Source organism: Colletotrichum gloeosporioides (assembly GCF_011800055.1).
Source record: "Colletotrichum gloeosporioides strain Lc1 chromosome Unknown consensus_12, whole genome shotgun sequence".
In the NCBI taxonomy this organism is placed as follows: Eukaryota; Fungi; Ascomycota; class Sordariomycetes; order Glomerellales; family Glomerellaceae; genus Colletotrichum; species Colletotrichum gloeosporioides.
Genome location: NW_025544657.1, coordinates 203,908 through 225,822, shown reverse-complemented (window position 1 = coordinate 225,822; position 21,915 = coordinate 203,908). Strand labels below are relative to the sequence as shown.

General features: G+C 51.1%; 8 protein-coding genes across 8 annotated transcripts; 2 read left to right on the top strand and 6 right to left on the bottom strand.

Moving 5' to 3' along the window:
• Window positions 1–103: 103 nt before the first annotated feature.
• Window positions 104–1,737, top strand: GCG54_00000410 (putative agmatinase 2; the record flags this gene model as incomplete). The annotated part of the gene is made up of 2 exons (XM_045400549.1): window positions 104–196; window positions 754–1,737. 2 exons carry the CDS (start codon window positions 104–106, stop codon window positions 1,735–1,737), a joined length of 1,077 nt encoding a protein of 358 aa, XP_045269524.1.
• Window positions 1,738–3,219: 1,482 nt separating this feature from the next.
• Window positions 3,220–5,283, bottom strand: GCG54_00000409 (Meiotically up-regulated protein; the record flags this gene model as incomplete). Its single annotated transcript, XM_045400548.1, has 1 exon — window positions 3,220–5,283. One exon carries the CDS (start codon window positions 5,281–5,283, stop codon window positions 3,220–3,222), a length of 2,064 nt encoding a protein of 687 aa, XP_045269523.1.
• Window positions 5,284–6,408: 1,125 nt separating this feature from the next.
• GCG54_00000408 (MFS transporter prlL) lies at window positions 6,409–8,294 on the bottom strand (the record flags this gene model as incomplete). Its single annotated transcript, XM_045400547.1, has 4 exons — window positions 6,409–6,881; window positions 6,936–7,860; window positions 7,920–8,067; window positions 8,218–8,294. 4 exons carry the CDS (start codon window positions 8,292–8,294, stop codon window positions 6,409–6,411), a joined length of 1,623 nt encoding a protein of 540 aa, XP_045269522.1.
• A 1,052-nt stretch (window positions 8,295–9,346) lies between these two features.
• On the top strand, window positions 9,347–11,988 carry GCG54_00000407 (uncharacterized protein; the record flags this gene model as incomplete). Its single annotated transcript, XM_045400546.1, has 7 exons — window positions 9,347–9,349; window positions 9,428–9,811; window positions 9,870–10,403; window positions 10,454–10,535; window positions 10,594–10,667; window positions 10,733–10,946; window positions 11,000–11,988. The coding sequence occupies 7 exons, from the start codon at window positions 9,347–9,349 to the stop codon at window positions 11,986–11,988; spliced, it is 2,280 nt and encodes a 759-aa protein (XP_045269521.1).
• A 287-nt stretch (window positions 11,989–12,275) lies between these two features.
• GCG54_00000406 (uncharacterized protein) lies at window positions 12,276–13,223 on the bottom strand (the record flags this gene model as incomplete). Its single annotated transcript, XM_045400545.1, has 1 exon — window positions 12,276–13,223. The coding sequence occupies one exon, from the start codon at window positions 13,221–13,223 to the stop codon at window positions 12,276–12,278; it is 948 nt and encodes a 315-aa protein (XP_045269520.1).
• A 23-nt stretch (window positions 13,224–13,246) lies between these two features.
• GCG54_00000405 (uncharacterized protein) lies at window positions 13,247–14,460 on the bottom strand (the record flags this gene model as incomplete). The annotated part of the gene is made up of 3 exons (XM_045400544.1): window positions 13,247–13,574; window positions 13,625–14,401; window positions 14,453–14,460. The coding sequence occupies 3 exons, from the start codon at window positions 14,458–14,460 to the stop codon at window positions 13,247–13,249; spliced, it is 1,113 nt and encodes a 370-aa protein (XP_045269519.1).
• A 269-nt stretch (window positions 14,461–14,729) lies between these two features.
• GCG54_00000404 (uncharacterized protein) lies at window positions 14,730–15,012 on the bottom strand (the record flags this gene model as incomplete). The annotated part of the gene is made up of 2 exons (XM_045400543.1): window positions 14,730–14,832; window positions 14,855–15,012. The coding sequence occupies 2 exons, from the start codon at window positions 15,010–15,012 to the stop codon at window positions 14,730–14,732; spliced, it is 261 nt and encodes an 86-aa protein (XP_045269518.1).
• Window positions 15,013–18,296: 3,284 nt separating this feature from the next.
• GCG54_00000403 (Copper transport protein CTR3) lies at window positions 18,297–19,128 on the bottom strand (the record flags this gene model as incomplete). Its single annotated transcript, XM_045400542.1, has 4 exons — window positions 18,297–18,435; window positions 18,492–18,831; window positions 18,890–18,914; window positions 19,000–19,128. 4 exons carry the CDS (start codon window positions 19,126–19,128, stop codon window positions 18,297–18,299), a joined length of 633 nt encoding a protein of 210 aa, XP_045269517.1.
• Window positions 19,129–21,915: the final 2,787 nt, after the last annotated feature.

The window sequence follows — 21,915 nt, the reverse complement described above, 5'->3', positions numbered from 1 at the left end:
AACCCCTGCATCTCGGGCGGAAGAGCGCATGCATAAGCTGAGGTGGGATCCACCCGGTCAACGTTTAAGGCAGGAGGATAGACATGCTCATCAGCACAGTAAGATGATTTACTTGGCATACACTGGCTACGTATCCATACTGCATGGCCAACACAGCGCTCGCATAATATTTCAGTGCCACAACGAGAACTGGGGCGTATGTGTATTATTGCGAATACATCCTCTGTCCACAATGAGCTTCATTCATCTGGTTGTTGTTGATCCCGCAAGATGACCAGGACGACCTGCCTCCCCGCCGGTTTTCTTTTGCTTTCGCCTGATCTCACTCTTCTTACATGCCCTCGGCTCTATGAGACTGCATCAGCCATACTGAGCACGAGAAGGTTTTCAGATTCTTAACGATGCTTGGCAACATGCATAAGCACCTACAGAAGCACTGGCTTCGATGTGTACTGATCGTCACCATCCTTCCTCTGGCGATGTTCATAGCCAACGTGGTAGTTGAAATCACGCATTATCCAGCACGTCAGGTCATACAAAAAACTCAATCAACTGAATATGAGACACCAATTGCCCAGCAAGATTCCCAGGTCAACAAATCTCCAGCAGCAGCAACCAGAAAGGCTGAACTTGAGCACTTGTGGGGTTTCGACGTTCGTATAACCCGTTCCATAGACAGTTCTGTTGGGTGGTTCACCACCCCAGACGCACCACACTTCCACCTCACATCATCTGACACTTCAATCTGCATAGTGGTCCTACTCTGGCATTTCAACATTCGCACACCTCAAGCACGTCAAGTGTCTGACTGAGCCCGATGTTGCGTTTGACATCGGCATCATCGGCGCGCCGTTCGACACCGCTGTCTCCTATCGCACGGGTGCGCGGTTTGGGCCTCGAGCTATCCGCGTCGCTTCCGCGAGGCAGTCTCGTGCTAGAGGCTGGAACGCGAGGGCTGGTATCAATCCATACAAGTCCGGCTTGAAGATCATTGACTGCGGAGATATCCCGCTCGTTCCAATCGACAACGGAGTGGCGCTGCGCCAAATGACGGAAGCCATGACAGAGCTAGGCTCAAGACCGTCCAAGCCACGACTCTTGACGTTGGGCGGAGATCATAGTGTGGCTTTGGGTGCCCTGCGTGCTCTGCGCCAGGTTTATGGACAACCCATCACCGTGGTGCATTTCGATGCCCACCTGGACACATGGATCCCCCCGAATAGTGCGAGCGATTTCCCCTGGTTCTCAGAGCAGGGTCGTTTCAATCATGGAGACGTCTTTTCTCTGGCTTGGGAGGAGGGTCTCATTGCCAACGCCAGCTCGGCTCATGTTGGGCTGCGAACGAGGCTGTCAGGCCCTCAAGATGTTGTTGATGATGATGCTCAAGGGTTTATGCGGATTAGTTCAGATGAGGTTGATGTCATCGGTACCGATGGAATCACCAAACGGGTCAAGGAGCGCGTTGGCACCGGCCCAGTCTATCTTAGCTTCGACATCGATGTCGTGGATCCAGGACTAGCGCCTGGCACGGGAACGCCTGAAGTGGGAGGTTTCACTAGCAGGGAAGTCATTCGCTTGTTGCGGGGGCTAGAAGGCATTGACATCGTGGGTGCCGATATCGTTGAGGTCAGCCCGCAGTACGATGGACAGGGTGAACAGACAGCGCTGGTAGCTGCACAAGTGGCCTATGAGATTTTGACGAACTGGGCACTGGCCTCGAAAGGAGATACACCATGAGTTTGGTGCCAAGCCATGGAAGACTCTACTCAGAATTCAAGAGGAATGAATCCGCTGGTGCAGGACCCAGTGTTGGGACATCCCTTTGAGCTACTTTTTCTAAAGGTTCATCGTTGCGGTTATTGTGAAGTCCAGAAAGCTAGACCCAATACAGACTTAAATCTTTACCTATTTATTCATGTATTTAGCAATCCTGCTACTGCACGAAGTACATGCCAAAGTGCTTGTACTGTGTACCTTCTCGCAGGGTGGGCTTCGAAAGCTTATCAACATACTATTTGAAAATAAAGTCGAAAGTGGTTGCGCTAGAAGAAGCCGAAGATCCGTCGAACGGCATGATAGCTTACTGAATTAAACCCCTAAACTAGCCCGTGTCATTCGGCGAAGAGTCTACTGTACTCACTGACTTCTATAAGACGAGGCCGAGCATGACAGCAGAGAAGCAGATCATCGCAACAAAGATTAGCAACGTGAGGAACCAATTTCTTTACAGCTTTGGAGCCAACGTTCGAGCTGGAAAGCCGGTATGGTAAGGTTCCCATCACGACAGCTTATCGGTGGTTTGGGTTGTGTTTGGTGACTATACACAGGAACAGAATGAGTGGTGACGCGAGGAGACCGGCCGCCTATTGTGATGATAGTCAGCGAAATAGCATAAAGGGTGATGGAGTACATGCTAAGAATTCGGGCTCCGAGAAAATCCCAGAAATGCGCATAAAGCGATATCAACAATTGGTGTCTACTTTCCAGACAGAAGAGATTAAAATCCGTGATAAGTAGGACGGCTGAGTTTTCTGATACTTGTACCAGATCAAACCAATATAGTTTATTGTGCTTGATCTATTGTCAATTTTGAACGCGTGAACATCCATTCGCAAAGCGCACATAATTGGCATCTGATGATTCTGAGGGTGTGATCAGTTTCTGCAGCTGATAACAAAGGATATCATCTCCGATATTCCAGCTTTCCTGGCCTTTAAGATGCCGACTACTCACAGTCATTGGGGAAATGATGTTAACGTAAGACGAGACCCAGAAGAATACTAAGGAACGAACGAAATATTGAAGAGGAAGAAGGAAAGTGGAGGAGCCAGATCTAGCGACTTGGAAACAAGAATGTGGGGCTCACGCAACATAGTTGCCACTTTGAGAAAATTGTTCAATCGGCGTTGTGGCAGAGTGGTCTAATGCGCAAGACTAGAAATCTTGTTCCTTCGGGAGCGTCTGTTCGAATCAGGCCAACGTCGAATTTCTTTTGCCATTTTTGCCCTCCCTAAGAGAGTCGTCTTGTTTATGTTTCCTATGCCGCACTTCAATTAGCTGTTTCTTTCGAGTATTGGATTGAAATGCAAGGTGTTTGTGCTTCCTTTGTACTATTGTAGACTTCTTCTATTTCAATACCAGACCACTTGATATAAAACCACTGGAACCTAACCTCTTCTCTGGTCTATCTCATGTACATGTATTGATCGATCGATGACGCTACCTTGAAGGGGTGCCCGGCGCTGTCTTCCCCGTCGACGCGCCCTGCCAACTCTTCCCTAGTAACCCCTTCCCTGCGTTCTTCTTCTCCTGCTCTTCCATCTTCAAGACCAACTCCCCAAACCCACCATTAGCCCATCCAAACCACGCTCTCGTCCAGTCGTTCTCGTTCCAGCTGTTCACGCTCTCATGCAACACCCCCGTTCCCGCGGTCGAGTCCAGAATCATCGACACCTGCTCCTCAACCTCCTTCTCGACGTCCTTCACCCCGGATATCGGATCATACGCCGTCATCGCCGCGATCACCGCCGCCATCGGCCACGCTTTCCCTGGTCCCACGTGCGGTCCTCCGACGGCTGAGATGACCGGGCCCCGCATGAAGTACGAGTTGGCGTCGCTGAGGACGTACTTGCGCGTGTTACGGTAGATCTCGGTGTAGTCCCGCTTCTTCTCCCCCTTCGAAGGGCCGGGAACCTTGTAGCTGGACTTGGTGAAGTTCCACAGCGGCATAGCCAGCAGCGACGGCACGTTCGCGTCGTCCATCAGGTTCGCGCCCCCGAAGCCGTCGACCTCGTACGCGAAGATATCGCCGAACCCAGGCCGGTGCACGATCGCATCCTTCTCGATGCCCTCCCGGATCCCGTACGCCTGGTCGCGCATCGCGGCCGTCAGGTTCTTCGCCCGCTCGCCGGGCAGCTTGGCCATGATCTCGGACGCGTCCTCGAGGTACTTGGCCCACATCATGTTGGCGGGCACCAGGAACTGGAAGATGCACGCGTCGTCGGACGGCCGGAAGGCGGTGCGCACCATGCCGTTCTCCTTGATCGGGTTGCCGAGGCCGTCGTTGGTCAGCGTCTCGCTGCCGCGGTTCGTCCACCCCGTGAACGTCCACGCCGACTTCTCGACCTTGCCCTCCTTGGAGTAGGTCCCCAGCCGCATCGCCCCGGCGGCGGTAACCGCGGCCTCGACGGCGTCCATCCACACGTACTTGCCGAAGAATTCCCAGTCGCCCGTCTTCTGCGCGTAGGCCGAGGACAGCTGCAGGAAGCTCGCGAGCGAGTCGAGCTCCCACTTGCAGTCAAAGACCTTCTGCGGGTCGTAGGCGGGCATGGGGTGGTTGTGGACGTACGCGCCGTTGTGCGTGGGCGGGATGCCGCTCTCGGGCGGCGGCTGGAAGGCGTGGCAGTACGGCGAGATGACGATGTACCGCGAATGCGCGTTGATCAGCCCGCGCCAGAGACTGGCGAGCGAGTCCTTGTCCGAGGAAGCCTCCAGCAGCGGCAGGTAAGAGTACACCTGCGACGCCGAGTCGCGCAGCCACAGCGCGTCGATGTCGCCGGTGATGACATACGTGAGCTCCATGTCAGTAACCTTGGTCTCGCCCGTCTTCTCGTCCGTCTCGTTCGCGAAGCCGCGCCACTTGACCATGCTGTCCAGCGTCATCGGGTACGCGTTCTCAAACAGGCGGTACAGGTCCGGGTCCTTGATGACACCCTTCATGCGCGTGATGAGCGCCTCCATCGCCGGGGACGTGAAGGTGCGGCACTCCGGCCGGGGCCGGTTGAGCGGGAACTGGCGCTTGCCCTCGGACAACGGCCCAGGCCGGGTGCGCATCCAGCTCTCATACGACGGGCACGGCTCCGTGGAAACCGGGGGCGGGACGGCCGGAGCGACTGGCGGCGTTCTGCCGGAGGACGGCGTGGGTGCGTTCGCCGCTGCAGATGCATCTGCGGGCTTGCGGCCGGCGTCGGGGGGTTGCTTGGCTAACTCGCCGTCCTTGTTGCGGTACGAGTCCTCGCCCTCCGCGTCTTCTTTGAGCTTGTTGCCGGCTGCGTCTGGCTCGCCGTGTGCTGCTGCTGGGAGGTTGCCATCCTTGTTCTGGCTTGCTTGTTGGTTCTGCGCCGCACTTCCTGGGGCGGCCTGTTGTCCTGTGTATGCTGCAGGCAGGTAATCGCTGCCGAGGCCCGAATTATGGACCAGGAACAGAAAGACGATGGCGACGAAGGTGATGACCAGCACCCGCGCACGCCGGGTCTGTATGTTGCTGCTGAGGAATGCTGGCATCGTGGTTAAGTTTGCTAGGGGGTTATTGAATTCCCCCTTGACTGAGCCCTAAATCCAAACGCTTCTCCTCCTGGTCTTACAAGCCACTCTCGTCGTTGCTGGTCCAATCTGTGAGGTTCTCGTCGCGAAATAAGCAACAAAAAGACCAGCTTACCGACCAAAGAGAGTCTTTGGACGCTTATTCACTCGACAGAACAAGTCATCCTCCCAACGTTTCGAAAGCAACCGAAAACCTTCAGGCGACGGTGTCGAGTCTGAAAACGAAATGCAAGGGTCACCCTTATCCGGTCATCCCACTATATTTGGGCATTTAGCTGGCTCCATCCCGCTGTCTCGGTCGCTTCTTGGCAAATTTGAGTTCCCTCGCTTTTGGTGCCGCTACCCTTGCTAGCCGGCACTTTAACGAGTTTTGGGGCGCATAGCTCGTCGATAAAAGGGGGGAGATAATCCAGGGACGTCGGAGCTTCTGGCGGGGAAGGACGACTCGGAAGAGAGAGCGAGACTGAAAGGCTGCTTAGCGGCCGTAGCTGGTAGCCGGTAGGTTTTCTCTGCAGTGCCGTTGATTGCCGTTCATCCCAAATACGAATCCAATCACGGACGTGTGCCTCCGAATGGGCTGGATGCGCGACCACGCGACCCCCCAGATTGAATTGCATGCTAACTATTAAAAGGCAAGGTGGTGGTGTGCCGTGGCTGAACCACCAAGCAATTAGGAGTGGCCAAAAAGATGGATTCGACGTTGGCCTGATTCGAACAGACGCTCCCGAAGGAACAAGATTTCTAGTCTTGCGCATTAGACCACTCTGCCACAACGCCAGTTGATCGTGAACCCGCTTCTATGCGGGGATGGGGAAGATTGCGCCCCTGGAACATCAAGATGCGACAGCGGGGGAACCACCTGTGGTTTGTAGTGCTGAATCAAGCGACCAAAATACGACGTCTTCTTACGACGTTGCGTGAATGGTGGAATTATTTTTAATCAACATCGCTCAGAGTGGGACAGCAACTAAGGTAGACACATAGACCCATATGCTTTCATCTGAAACCTCGAAAACTCAATTGTCTCATACAACCTCAAAACAGCATCATCTGAGCTCATCATGCTGTTACAAGCCCTCCGTCGTCTCAGTACTTGAACAATCTGGGCAGAGTACCGTCCCTCTCCGCCTCTCTCGTCAGCTTCCTGTTCGCCAGTCCGTAGTACACCCGCAGCGCCGCACACCCGACGACAACGACAAACAGCAGCGCCGCGTTGGACCAGTGCCCGGTCGGGTACCCGATCGCCTTCTCCTCCGCCTTGTACACCCACACGCCGGGGATCTGCCCGAGCCCGGCCCCGAAGCTGACGTTCAGCGCGATCGCGAGCCCCGTCGACGCCGTGCTGAAGATGTTGGACGTGAGCCAGCCCAGGAGCGGCGGGATGCATGCGAAGGCCCCCGAGGCGCCGACGATGAGGCAGCCGTAGCGCGCGTTGTAGGCGTCCGGGGGTAGGACGGCTGAGACGACGAAGCCGATCGCGCCGATCAGCGCAAGGGCTGCGGAGTGCACGCCGCGGGCGTTGAAGTGGTCCGCGGAGTATGCGACGAGGATCTGGACAACTGGGAAGTGTCAGCATTATTAGTGAACATGTGTGAGACTGATGTGAAGTTTACCATAAGCCGCGGCATACGGCGGGACCGTCATCAATTGCGCCTGCAGATCCACGAATCCCAGACCCGAGGTGATTGACGGCGTGAACAGCGACAGCGACGAGAACGGGATCGAGATGGCGAAGTAGACCACATAGTGCCCGTAGAGGCGCCAATCCGTGAGCGTCGCCTTCGCGTCCGCCCACGACATGGTGCTGTGGCTGCTCTTGCTGCCCTCGTGGTACAACCGCTCAATCGCCAGATCCTTCTCGCGCTCGGAGAGCCAGCCTGCACTCTCGGGGTAGTCCGGCAGGAAGAACCACACGAAGAAGGCGGACAGACACGACGGGATGCCTTCGAGGATGAAGAGCCACCGCCAGCCCGACATGCCGTTCACCTGGTTCATGTGCCCGATGCCGTACGCGATCGCGCCGCCAAAGGCCCCCGCCAGCGTCGCGCTGGCCAGGATCATGGCGACCCGCACGCTGCGCTCGTCGTGCTTGTACCAGAACGTGAGGTAGTAGACCAGGCCTGGGAACAGGCCAGCCTCGAAGACGCCGAGCAGGAAGCGCACGCCGGTGACGGCCGGGCCGGTCTTGACGCCGCCGAGGCCGATGGTCACGGCGCCCCAGGAGAACATGAGGAACGCCAGCCAGCGGGAGGGGCGCAGCTTCTTCAGGAGCATGTTGGAGGGGACCTCGAAGAGGGCGTAGGCGATGAGGAAGATCATCAGCGCGATGGTGAAGTCCCTGTTGGACATGTGCGTCTCGGATTGCATGTCGTGGCCCGAGGAGGAGTTGAGGATCTTGGCGTTGCCGATGTTGGAGCGGTCGAGGAAGCAGAGGAAGTAGATGCCGGCGCATATTGGGATGATGCGCTTGTCTTGCTTCCAGAGCAGAGCTCTGTCTTCTTCGCGGGAGGAGGATACGGGCGAGGATGGGGCGATGTCCTGTCATCGTCATGTCAGCGCGACACTCCTCATCGTGAATGAAGTCTGTGATGCAGTACCTCTTTCATCGTCGGCGACTCGACATCGCGAGGGCCAACGCCCTTCTCATCCGTCGTCGCCATCTTGCTGTAGCTGTAGCTGTAGCTGGCGATGGTGATGTAGTTGGCCTTGACAAGTCTTCGCAACAGGGCACTCCCCTCAACAAGTCTTCGCGTGAAAATTGACTTTCAAGCCACAGGAAGAATCTGTTCCGCCCACCGGCAAACTCACTTCACGACAAAAACCTTCGCTGAACAACAAGCGACGACTGGACCGCCGCCCTTTTTGATCGGCCGAGTCCATCCAAACCCCGCATACGCGGGGAAGCTTCTAAGCTCCTCACACCCGCACTTCGTGCCGCCCAACCACCATGTCCCCGTGCCGTAGTCCCGCATGTCGGTAGTGTCGTCGGTGGATCTTCTTGTGTAAGATCTCGCGAATCAAAGGCGGTAGTGTGCTGCGAGATTCGGATTGTTTTGTTGGACTGATGCATGTGTGACCAAACTGGTCTCTACAAGCGCCGGGGAGTCACCGAGGCCGGACGATGTGGCCCGGGTGTTGGTTGACCGCTCATCGTGGACCCTGGATCGACTGCTTCGTGCAAGGAGCTGCGAACCAATGGTTTTGGTGATTGATATCGATGTTTGCTTTTTTTACGGTTGGTGCTCAAATGAGGTGAGGGGAAATGATGGCAGTACGATTGCATAAGCAGTTTTCCAGTTCAGGATTTGGAGAAGAGGAGGCGGCGTTCCCGCACCTACTACGCATCGCTCTACTCCCATCTTGAGTTAGTCTTCTTCTTACCCAAGCTATCTCGCTGCTCGACTATTCCCACCATCGCATCGCTCGTAGATAACTTTCCGCTTCATCAGCTTTCGTTCGAAGGGCGTACCATTCCGGGCACCACAAGTCTGCGCTTAGCCGCGATCGAGACAATGTCTAAACGATTGCGCCCAAGATAGATGACCTCAGATTCCAAGCGGCTCACACTTGCAGTTATTCGGGCTTAGGTCCTTGATCACATGCGCTCCGCGTAGCCACAAAATGAACAGAATTAGAACATGCACGAGCCCCAAATCCAAACTTCTCGAACAGCGTGTCCGATGAGTCCGTCGATACCACATCCACCGCCTTAGACCTGATCAGGCCTCGAGGCTCAAAAACACGGACTGTGCGGCGAAGCCACCAGCTCCCTCAAATTACATACAAGTACACAACACGCACAATCTCGACGATGCATTAACATCCAATTCCAACTCGCATTCTTCAGTGAATAACAAACCGTCCTTAGCCAGCCCTACGTGGCTTAACCCCTTGATAGTGGCGCGCCGATCTGGCGGAGCTTGTGCGCCGACTTTCACATGCAAGCTTCTTCTCTGTTTATTCCATTTTGAGACAGCTACTGCTGATAAGCGTGCTTGTGTTTTTTTTTTTTTTTTAATCTGGCATGGTAAACATAAACACCATGTCGCGCTCATCCTTTGCCGCAGGAAGGAATCTTTCCTGAAAGCCCCTCCTCCGAAGACAGAGAAACCACCGCCTGGTGAGAGAGCATCCTGCCGACATGGACAGCCCGACGATGGAGAACTTTATCGACTGCGCACATCATGCTGCGGTGTCCGACGAAGAGAACTTTCCTGATAGGAAGAGGCTTGTCATCTGCTGCGATGGGGCGTGGAACAGCTCGTATACTGCCCAGAATACACTCCTCTTACACCAGCGACTGACCCAACATACCAGGAACATTGGCAGCAATGCCATACCGACGAATATTAGTCGACTGTCTGCGGCCGTGGCACATAAATGCTGTACCGGCATGCCGCAGGTTGTGTATTACCACCGCGGTCCCGGAACCGACGAGTCAAAGACGACCAGCGTCCTCGAAGGTCTTCTCGGTCTAGGAGTTCGACAAGTAGATCGCCCCTTCATGATCTCTCAAATTTCATATTACTAACCTAGTTTGCCAACAGGACATTGTCGATTGCTACCGCTTCATCTGCGACAACTACAACCCCGGAGACGAGATCATCATCCTGGGCTTCTCCCGGGGCGCATTCACAGCCCGATCCATCTCCTCCATGGTCTGCTCCCTAGGCTTCCTCAACCGCACCGGCCTCCGCCATCTCGCAGACATTTACCAGGACTACCAGTCGTTCAACGAATGGACCAGCGAGTTCCTGTACGACCCGAGCAAGCATCTCCGTGCCTTCACTGTCGAGCAGCTGGGGAGAAGAGTCAAGAAGGAGTTCATGGATAAGATGGAGAGGATTGAGAGGAAACTCGACGGCCGGGGCTATGAATCTGATGAACGGAAGAAACAGCTCGGGGAGGAGTTCGCCAAGCTGTATGCAACATATGAGAGGAGGCTTAATCCAGAAGCGCTGAAGAAGAGGCTCGAGAGGGAAAAGGCGGAGCTATTCAAAAGAATGACGCAGATGAAGAAAGATAATGGGCAGATGAGGTTCCGGAAGATGGCAAAGGCGTACCGGGGACAGCTCTCCGAGGTAAGGAAGCTTCTTCTCCCTCCGATCGAACTCTTCACTGACAACGACAGTATCAAATGTGTCTCACGAGGAGGAGTAGCATGCAGGCCCAAACAACATTCGAAGCTGTGGAAGGAAGAGTGAAGGCAGTTGGTTAGTCTTCCTGCTTCTCTGATGCCAGATATTTTGCTAATACAGTCGATTGCGGCAGGCGTTTTCGACACCGTTGGTAGTTTCGGTATCCCAAAGATGCCGTGGTCCTTCTGGGAGGGCAGTGCCTCAGAGGTACGATATCATTCATATCGGGAGGGGTAAATTGTGAAAAGGGCGTGTTCTAACATACTCAGCAGCTTCGATTCGCCAGTCTTGATGTTCACCCCAACGTAGACCATGCCTTCCAGGCTCTCGCCTTGGACGAATCGAGGACAGCCTTTGCGCCAAGTCTATGGAACTTAAGCCCGAAGAATCACAACACTCAGCTGCGACAAGTTTGGTTCCCTGGATGTCACAGCAATGTCGGCGGGGGCTCTGAATCTCAGCAAATTTCCAAGATAGCACTAGCATGTCAGTCGATTTTATCCGCTACGACGCTTTTGCAAAGCTAACAAATCTTGCAGGGATGGCGGATCAACTCACATCAATCGGAGTCGAGTTCAGCAAGCAGGAAATGAAGCGCATCTTCCGCACCATCCCATCCCCAAGCGACGCTCGTCCCTGGGGTCTCGGCAAGATCACCAGCCCAGACAGCCTCGTCACAACACTCCCCGATGCCGCTTGGAACGCAGTCACCCTGCCATACCGAACCGTCACAAACCAATGGACAGAGAGCTCCACACGCAAGCCCGGCTTATACAGAGACGAGCTCCGCGACAAGGCCCTGGCCAACACAGTGGAACTCATCCACCCCTCCGTCCGCGTGCGCTATCTCTACCACGGCCTCGGCGTCGACGACTCGGGCGAGTGGCAATGCAAAGCCCTCTCCGGCCGCGGCTGGCAGCTCATGTTCGAGAAGAGCCCGCCCAAAGAGGAGAACATCCGCCCGGGCCGCGACCCGAACGTCATCGACCAGTACAAGACCACCACCGGCTCCGTCACCGCCGTGTACGAGCAGTACCCGCGCGACCACCACGAGTACTCCGCCGAGGAGAAGTTCATCAAGGCCGAGCAGCCGCTCGAGTCCGACCTCAAGACGCTGGACGCGCCTAAGAACACGTGGACGTGGCGGCTGCGGCACGGCGACCGCCAGCTCGTGCTGCCGGAGGAGCAGGTTGGCATGTGGGAGCGCATGTACATCGAGATCAACGATGACATGGTCAGGTGGCAGAAGATGACGATGGATGAGCGCAAGAAGCGGTGGAGCAGGGGCGACCAGATCAGAGACTTGGCGAGGGAGAGCGTGGCTTTTGCGTTTGATGCGGTTGATCAGATCGTGAAGACGGCGGTTGGTACTGTGTTTGGTGGGCCTCCGGAGAAGTATCTTCCTAAGGGCTACCCGAGCGAACACGGCTATCATGATTTCGTGTCGTGGCAACGCGGTCTAGAAGACGACAACTCGTTTGATTCAAGAAGGATCTCTGTTGGTTCTGAGGGATATGGGAGTTGGTGAGCATATGCTTTGTACGATTTGACGTTCCATGGGTAATGATAAAGTAAGTAAAGATGACGAAGGAACGCGATATTGGCCAGTTGGAGTTTGCTTTGGCTATCTCAATGTATCATAATTGCGAAAGGCGTTGGTTGGAGATTTTGGGAACGACTCCCCATAATATTATGTTTCTTGGTGACGACCGCAAAAAAAAAAAAAAAAAAAAAAAACNCAAAAAAAAAAAAAAAAAAAACGACATCCTCCGCATTCTATCTGTCTTTCAGTATTAGGAAAATCTCCTACCGGTATCACACATATCTCTGGCCTGGAATATGCGTCCCGCCCAGGTCCTCCGCCGATGCCATGCCTGTAAACCCAACACCAGCCCAGTCTCCCACCGATGCGCCCATCCCATCCATGAACAGTGATGGGTCAACGATGTCATAGACATCTGGCCCCCAGGCCATATCAAATCCCCAATTACCCATGGTCGAAAAGTTCGCTGGGATGTTCCCCTGCATCTCAACCTCGCCCATTCCATCCTGTTCGCCACCCTCATCATCTTCATCCTCCTCCTCCTCTCCTTTGGACACCATTTCGGCCCACCTCCTCTGTCTAATTTGTGCAATCCTGACCTTTGTCGCACCCAGAGTGTAAATGTTACCCCTCCACGGCCCAGAGTCAGCAGACACCGCCGCCATGGTAGCGTCGACCTCCTCCAGCTGAGTAGCCACTTTGTTGAGGATATCCGCTACGTCGATCAAGAGCGCCGGCTGTCTCGATAGCTGGGCTCTCAGCTCAGCGAGGACCTGAGGCAGACTTGTTTCCGGTGCAGACTGATCCTGCGAAGGCGACTTGGAAGATGTCGAAGGCGTAGAGATTGAGACAGGAGTGTTGGGGTTGATGGCTGCCTCCATCGCCGCCAGGGCTGCGTTCGGATTATCGCTCGACGGGTCGGCAATACGTGCAAGCTTTGAAGGTTCACTGTTACTTGCGGCGAGCCATGCCCAGCGACTCATCATCACCACCGCGTAGATCAGCTGCAACGCCATTGGGAGAGGGCAGGGGTAAAAGGCAGAGATGGGAATTGCAAGCCATGCGTCGAACCATGATTTCAGCGCAGCGTTCGCCTGATAAAAGATATCCAGAGCTGAGTTGTGACCTGAAGTGAGGGACTTGAGGGAATTTGAGAGGGATGCGAGGAGTTCAGCGTCGATCTTTGGTGGCTCGTACAGCCGGAGCCGTGCAGTGGCCATTTGGACTTTCAGGAAATCTGACGTTAGTTAGCGTGACAGTCTGCATGTAGTGACTTGGAAGACTTGCATTTATCTTCCAGAATGGGAGGCATGTTGTCTACAAGCTTGTCCAGCTCGGCCTGGAAGCTGGATGCGTAAGCTGAGATCGGGGCCTTTGGAAGTCCCAAGCCCCCATCCCAGTCTTCGTTTGCCCGAATCTGGGATATTCTCTCTGCTAAGCGCTGGACTCTGACAATGTAGATGACGTGAATGTCTGACTCGAACTCCATTGTCTCGTCAAGTTCACGCAAGCATTGCTCCATGTATGCCGAGAACCTCATGGGGTCGATTTGCTGGACGTCCAAGGAGACACTGCCAATGGTTAGTAATCCTGGCTAGCAAATGAAGATTCAGAGACTTACGATGAGCTGAGGTACCACACAGCCAACAGCAGTCTCCTCTCCTCATTCGTCCGCTGCTTCAGCTCGCAAGGCCGCATGACGATAAGCCTTGTCCGCTCCGTCAAGCTAGGGCCCCGCTTCAGACCCAACTCTCCGAGGAGACAAGCGGCCTGTGAGACGAGCATATCGAACTGAGCATGCGCAATACAGTGGTGGTGGAACCATCCAAGGATGACCACCAGACCCAGCAGAAGATCCATCGATCTCTCAGACCTCAGGACCATATGGTCAGCGATGTAGCTGAGTAGACGGTACATCTGCCCGCGCATCGACCTTGGGCTCCTGATAGATGCGACCATACGGATAGATGCCATGAGGAAAGGTCGTGTCGCATTGAGCGTGCTTGCTGTCACTCCTGCAGGTATGATCACAAAAGGGAAGTGCGGCGCCATCTCGTCTCTGTAAATCCCCAGCAGGTTGTCGTCTGTGTCGGGAGGGCCAGGGGCCTCACCTGGTTCAGCACGACATATGCATGTTGGTGGTACGAAGCAGTTGTATATCTCAGGTACTTGGACAGGACCTGCATCTAATACGTTGCTAGATGGCTGCCAAGGGGATGAGCGGCATTGTGTCAAGAAGTCCGGATGGCCGGCAGGTAGTGTGGTTTCGTGGTTCGGTATCACGATGGGACGTCTAGGCGGATCTCCTTCAGGGTGTTTAGGGAGACCAGAGACATTGCCTGTTACTCTCAAGGAGGTTACGAGACGGTTCAGGCGCTCTTCAAGCTGCTTGGTTTTACTGTCATATCCGTGTTAGTAAGATGATGGATTCACTCATTTAGCAGCTCACTCTGACATCGAAGAAGTGATTGGGACGCCCAACTTCTAAAGAGCGAGGGCTTAATAAGATGCTTCAAGGGTTTGACTTACGAGGGCTTGCTCTGCCTCTTCTTCCGTGGCTTGTGTACCTGCTCTGTACAGTTTTTGTACAGCCTATCGCACCTGCTCAGGCGCCAAATAGCAGCAGCACGTCAGTGAACTGTATCGTGGAGTGACCAGAGGGCCTCAAAGCCATCCTATCATAAATGAATAGCTGTCCCAAACTGGCATCTTCTCCTTATGTGGCTTCACACGGGGCTTCCGGGTTGGTGCGGTAATTGACCCCGGACCAGGGGTTCTCGGCAAATGTCCGTTCCCTTCACAGCGAACCGACCGTTCGAGATGCTAGCACTGAGATGGACCTTGAACATACCTATCACATTTCGATCCAGGCTTGCTGTTCGATCGGAGGCACTTTGCTTTCGCCGTCGCACACGGAGCGCAAGCGGCACCCCATCTGGCTACCGCCGGCGCCCGAGGGCGATCCGGAGTAGAGCCCGTCGATTGCGCTGGAGAAGACGCCGCAGACATCCTCTTCGTCTTTGGAGGAGATACCCGTTAGGACTTGAATGAAGGCCGGATGCTTTGCGGATGAACCGGGAACTTTTGAAATTCCCGTCTGCCTTCGATTTCTCGTTGATCCACGTGTGAAGCTGGTGGCGACAGAAAGTGAGATCGGGACGTCTAATAAAGGAGTCTGCCCGCCGAAAAGACACCAGTCGTCGCCGTGTAAGAAACACTTGAGCTTAACAGGCTGAGGTAAGAATACTTCGCATCACCCTTTCTACTGCCACCACGCTGACGTTCGACCGGAGTTTTCAGAGGCTGGGCAAAACTCCGATCCCTGCCCTCAGGGCTGTGCCGTAGTGCAGGCGAAAATCACGCTAGTCCCGTCAGCGCAGATTCCTGCCATACGCAGTAGAGCAGGATTTGCAGCGCCCTGGAATCCTTCGCCCAGCACCTGCGGTATGCAATCGGCATTTAGCGAAAGCTCCGTTCGAGTGACGCCGCCTTGGCGCCGAAGTACGAGGCGTCTTGTCGACAAGGTTATATATAGACGGTGTCGAACGCGTCGTAGATGATGATGCGTCGCATGGCTGCGCCTTCTTTCATGATGAGTCTCAGACGTTGCGCGGGCGAGGGCTTCGATGCTTGGGCACAGGGAGTTGCCCGAAGCTGTACGCTGGCTACACGAGAGGCGTTGCGGGTTGGCCCGAGAGGCAGAGAGGTTATCAAAAGCCTCTTATGTCATACCATCGAAAGAGACACAACACGTGTGCTGACTAGGCGCGCCGGTCAGCCTCGGTTCACGGTACTTCAATGAGATGGATATATTACATTAGAAGGCATCCAAATCCCAAACATTTTGAAAAAGAAGTGAGCTAGGTCTTCCCGTCTGTGCGTCATACTCTGTCGATCATCATAACAAAACATATGGCAAATTGTACGAGCCCAACGCGGATGAAAGATCAGGGTGAAGAAAGTGAAAAGCCTCTTTATGGTCATAATCGCACCAATCGCGTGAAACCCAATCATCAGATAATACATGCAAGCTTCGCCCAGTGTTGGAGGCCGCATTTTGTACAGCAGGGATAAAGCCTGTAGGAAGTATCTTACTTCTATGTAGCATACAGCAGTACAATCTAGGACACTCTAATAAATGTGCCGTCAAATCATTCCTGACTCTTGTCTACAGATTGCCATCCACGTTGCGTAGAACAAATGGATGACCCGTCAAGCATCTGCCTACTGCTTGATCTGAGCGAAGGATTTAACGCCTACTGCTTGATCTGAGCGAAGGATTTAACGGTATCCAAGACACATTCTTCGAAGCTGTGGTACTTTAGGCCAAGCACCGACACGCTCTGGTGCGTATTGATTTGAAAGACCTTTTCGGGAAGCTCTACAACATGGAGTTAGCAACGGATTGTTTCGTACGGTCGTGGTCTGACTAACCGCCGCCCTTCTTGCACTTGGATGGCTGATAAGCTTGACGGGAAGGTGTCACGCAACACTAGCCGACATAGATAATCAAATCGTAACTAATAGTTCATCCCTGATCAGTCGAATCAATCCTCCGCCGTCGCCAGGCCAGAGTGGGTGTGGGCCGTCGTCCGTCACGGACGGCACGCGGTAGCGAACGGCACAAAGCTCGGGTAACGTGCTGCTGATTCAACCTAGCATGTCAATTCTATAAACACCACTTCGCGAAAGATTTTAATCTATCCACAAGACCAGACAATGACGACAAGACTGCGAGGCATAATTCCTTACACACCACAAAGACTGAGACGCAAGGCTACCTCCCTGGATGTGGACTTGATACTCTCTCCATTAAAGGCTGCCTAGAATCATACATATTAGCGGCGACGGGGGTTGTCACCACGTCAAGACTTGATCTCTTAGAGTACATCCTTCTGCAAGTCGTTGCCTTGCGTTTCCTGACTCCATGGACTGCAAGTCAGTGTTCACCACAGTATCTCTTATTGGCGTACTGAAATCTTCCGCCTGCCAGTGATTTGCCTGTCCTCAGTATATTTGGAAGAAAAGTCGCGGGACCTTCGGTGGTGACGGACGAAGACGAAGTTGACGAACGGAAATTGGCGGGGCCCTGGGACTCAACGGGTGCGCCTCCGGCCCTTCTTCCCAAGGTTTGAGCAGAGATTGCCTGAGCCGGTGCGTGGTTGAAGAGGGACGGGGACGAATTGGGCTGTCAATTGCTGGATATGAGCGATTCGAATTGTGCTACTTATACGTCGCGAAATTTCAAGCCTGTGGTGGAAAGAGGCTCCTGCCCCTCATGTATAGCAGGCAGCACGCGAGATGAAGCTTGATCATCATTGCAATTATAAAGGTCACTAGGAACAAGCAATTTGGCTGACTCACAACATCATACAAAATGAACGGCACCGTAAAGTATAGAATTCTATGGCGATGAATTACCATGATGTTATGTTATTGTGAAGGTGGTGTCAGATGCTCACGAGAGGTCGTTCCTCGTCAACACACTCTCGTCACCGTCTTCATCCACGTCTTCCCAATGTTATTCATCTCCTTCACTCACGTATATAACGGATCGGCCGTTAGCCACTGGAAGGCTTTCATATCAGACGATAACGGCTACATCGCAGGTCGGGCTTCTCGGGGTAACATTGAAGGTAGTGCTAAACAATCAACTCCTGAGAGCGGAGCAGGGCATTTGGGTGCTCATGAGCAAGAAAAGTCAAACGCATGGCAGCGGCAATAAATAGAAAGCAAGGAGTCTCCTACGTTAGAAAGGTACAGCAGTACAGCGGTCTTGTGCTTTGGACTGGGAAACGATCATACGGATAGGCTCACGTGGTAAGTCCGATCGCGCAATGCGTTGAATTACATCTATCGTGACTATGCGATAGCCTCTTCCCTACTCCCAATACATGTGGACGCATACTCTACGGATAGAGGAGACGGAGGATAACGCCGTGGCTGAAGAGAGAAGGAGAACAGGCTACCGGTCTCGCGCGACGTCTGCTCTGTCCAACCCGGCGTTTGATGGCCAAAGGTGAGAAAGAAGTCACAAATCCGTGATGATCTTATGGTGGCAGGAAGATCTCTGGAGGCAGCATACTTATAATATTTCAAGCCTAGAGAACGTCGAGATTGCATCAACATCATATGGCAATTGGAGAGGTTCTTGGTATTAATAAAGTTCCTGGATTAACGTATTGAAACAAACAGGACAGAACGCAGTTGTTGTCCGGGTATAGTATTATTCAACTCCATGTCTGGGGATCCCCTTTCCCCATTCGATAGCACATTGCTTCCATCGCGCATGTTCAACCGCAGCACACCGTAGCCTCCTTGGCGGCAGAAGTCGGTCCGTCGTAGAGCGTCTCCCACTGGAAGATGAAAGAACCGATGTAGGAGCCGAGGAAGATGCAGATGATGATGTAACCGTTGTAGTACATGGCGAGGCTAAGGGAAGAGTCAGTGATGCTAGAGAAAAGAGTGATGTTGAGAAACAAGCTTACAGCATGATGAAGTAGGCAACGGCAAATTGGACCATGTGGAGAAGAGCTCTGATAGCTTGCTGGAGAATGTTGGGTCGGAAGGGAGGGATGCCGGTCCCGTTGGCAGCAGCAACAGTGGTGGATGCGCCCTTGGTATGGTCACCAGCGTTCTCGGAGCTGGGAACACTGGAGCCGGCGTCGGCCCAGCGAGCCTGGTGGTTGCGGATCAGGTATCTATCGTACTCCTTGACAGCGCGGCGGAGCATCTCGAGAGACATGGTGAGGAGGAGGACTCCAATACAAGATCCGGCAAACATTCCGTTGGAGGTGATCTTCCACGAGGAAGCGATGTAGCAACTCCCTGCGGTCGTACGTCAGTAAATTTGCAATAATTTTGGCATAGATCGGCTAAGGCCAACCAATAGTATTCCAATTCCACAGCATCTGTTTGAAAGTTAGTCTTTAGTCTAGTGTTCCAGTTCCGAGTGAACAATGTTGGAGATGATGTTGAGTGGAGACAGTGACTTACAGAAATCTTGCAACCGCTGCTTCCCATGCCAGACATGGCAGCCTTGGTGCTAGTGGCAGCAGCCATACCGGTCATGGTGCCAGTGGCAGACATGGCGGTTGTGCTGGTGGCCATACTCATGCCGTCCATCTTGATATTTCGTCGACTCGGTGGTCGTGGATGAATCGATGTTGGAGTGTTGTTGAGATACTCGAATATCAGAGTTGAACGTCCAAAAAGCGGAGACTTTGATCTCGGATCGATACTAGCAGGGTATGCCTTGTTGCAGTCGGGTCGATGTGATAGAGAACCGGAGAAGAAAAGACGAACAGTTCTTAAAACGGCGGATCGAGGAGAGTTTAAATGGCCGCAGACCACAAGGTGCAGAGGGGATCATCAAGCCACTTGCCTAACACCAATGAAGGGGACAGAGCCAAACTTCGTACGTCCCCACATGCGCTGGATTCCTTCCCGAAAGACATCCAGCATCCAAGGATGCAGGTCTTGGCAAGAGCATGTAAGATTCGGTGGGTAGGGGAGGTACGGGGGCGGCCTGGGACTGGGATTGAGATCGCGGCCACCGGTGTAAAGTAAATGGAACCATGCGATTGACTCAAGGGGCTGGCTGGCTGCTATCAGATGAGAGGCTCCACTCCCTGGTTTAGCCAAATGTTGGGGGCAAGAAAAGCGATGGCTTTGGAATGAACGAATTAAACTTTTGAAAAGAGTTTTTTTTTGGGTGCTTCCTTCCTCCATCAACGTCGAGGCTCATGAGAGGAAGGAACATTCGAAAGGCCCTTCCTGCCGTCAGCGTTATCGTATGTTCCGGAAGGCGCAGGTGGGATCAGGTGCCAAGGCCAGAAAGCGCTATCGCTCCTTCTGCCTCACGCATCCTGAGAGCGTTTGAGCAAGTTTACTGCCCAGCCAAATGTCCAATTGCAGGCAGTTTGCACTTTTGGACTTTGCCCCCAAAACACCCCCAGCAGCAATCGCGTTGCCTCTCCACCCCACGTCCGACTTTCTGCACGACACCTCACCTCGAGCTTGACTTTGGCTAGTGTGAGTGGCTTCATCTTCTCCCCATGTCTCGCTCGTTGGCTCCCGCCATCTGCTGAGCCCTGCAGCGCCGCTAGTAGGCCCGGCTGGCCTACAGTCCGTTGCGTTGACAGCGTCCGCCCCCCCTTTTTTTCCCCGCTTATGTAAAAACATGAAAAAAAGCTAATTTTACGCTGTGACGCGCATTTTGCCGCATCGCACGTAAAACGCATTAAACTTATCGCTAGTACCTTAATCGCTATTAATTATTATAGTTATAATAGTATTTAAATATATAACTATATAATAGAGATATAAGGTGTATATCTAATACCTCTATAGTAGTTAATTTACTTATAGAGGTATTATTAACCTAGCTAGTTACCCTATCCCTATACTAATTAACTAATAAATCTTATAGGAGATTAGGATAATATTACTAAAGAATAGAAGAAGAGACCTATAGTATAGCTTTATATATCTACTTAGTATAGGTTTTATATAACTCTAAGTAATATAAAAGTATACTAGGAGGCTTAATATAATTCTTTAGAATAAATAGCTCTAGTAATTAACTAAAATAATAAATCCCTTAATAGCTTAGTTTATTTATAATATTAAGTAAGAGTTTACTACTATATAGATAATACCTAGTTATTTATAGTTTACTACTAATTAGTATATATCTATAGTTTATTATATTAGATATATTAAGAAAGATACTAAGTAATAATAATAATATAATAATACCTAGAATATTAAATCTATAATTATTAGTAATTATCTATATAGTAGTAAACTCTTACTTAATATTNGACTAAAAGACCTATAAACTAGTAAGTATTATTAACTATACTAAATAAATAATTTAATAATATAAATTATAATGTAATATTACTAGTGAGGTATAGAGATATAAAAAGTACTACTAAAGTTAATAAAAGATAGAAATATAATATTATATAGAGCTTCTTAAACTATTATAGTACTATAATAACCTATCCCTTAAAGAGATATAAAATTTCCTATTTAAAACCTTTAAGATCTAAATTAGTTATTCTATAATTAGTTAATAATTAAATATATCTAGCTAAATAAATAAGAAGTTTATAATTATTACTACTTAGTAAAGTAATAAACTATAATATAAGTACTTATACTATATATAATAATATTACCCTAATTAGCTAGTATTTATTAATAAATCTAATATTAATAAAGATATTAAGATATAGAGGACTAGATAGGTATTAAAAAAGCTTATTATATTTTAAACTATAGAGATTAATTAGTTTTAGAACTTTTATATATAAATCCTATTAGCCCTTATATTAAGTAGTATCTTATACTTAACTATATACTATAATATAACTAATAGTAATAAGTTCTTTTATTAACTATAGAAGTACTTTATCTTAAAGTATAAGTGTTTTCTAGAGCTAAACTCTATTATTATTATAGATAACCTCTCTTATTATTATATACCTAAAGTTAAGGATTTATACTAAGTATTAGGTATTAATCTTAAGTTTTTACCTCTATATTTACTAGACTTTAACTTTATTAAGGAGTACTTTAGTAATCTAAAGTAATATATTAAGAAAATATATTTAAAGTAGAATAATAATAAGAATAATACTTAAGATTTTATAGAATATCTATATAACTATACTATAGAGATTAAGTATTATTTACCTCAGATTAAAAGCTATTTCTACTATTTATTTATTAACTTTAATAAGATAGAGTATATATTTAATAATATTAAACTATAAAAGAGAGGATAAGCTATAAATATTAAATATTAATAAGTAATCTAAATCTTTATTATATAATTATAATAGATCTTAATTATATTATTATATAGTAGGAAATTATTAGATCTATAATTATAGCTAGTAA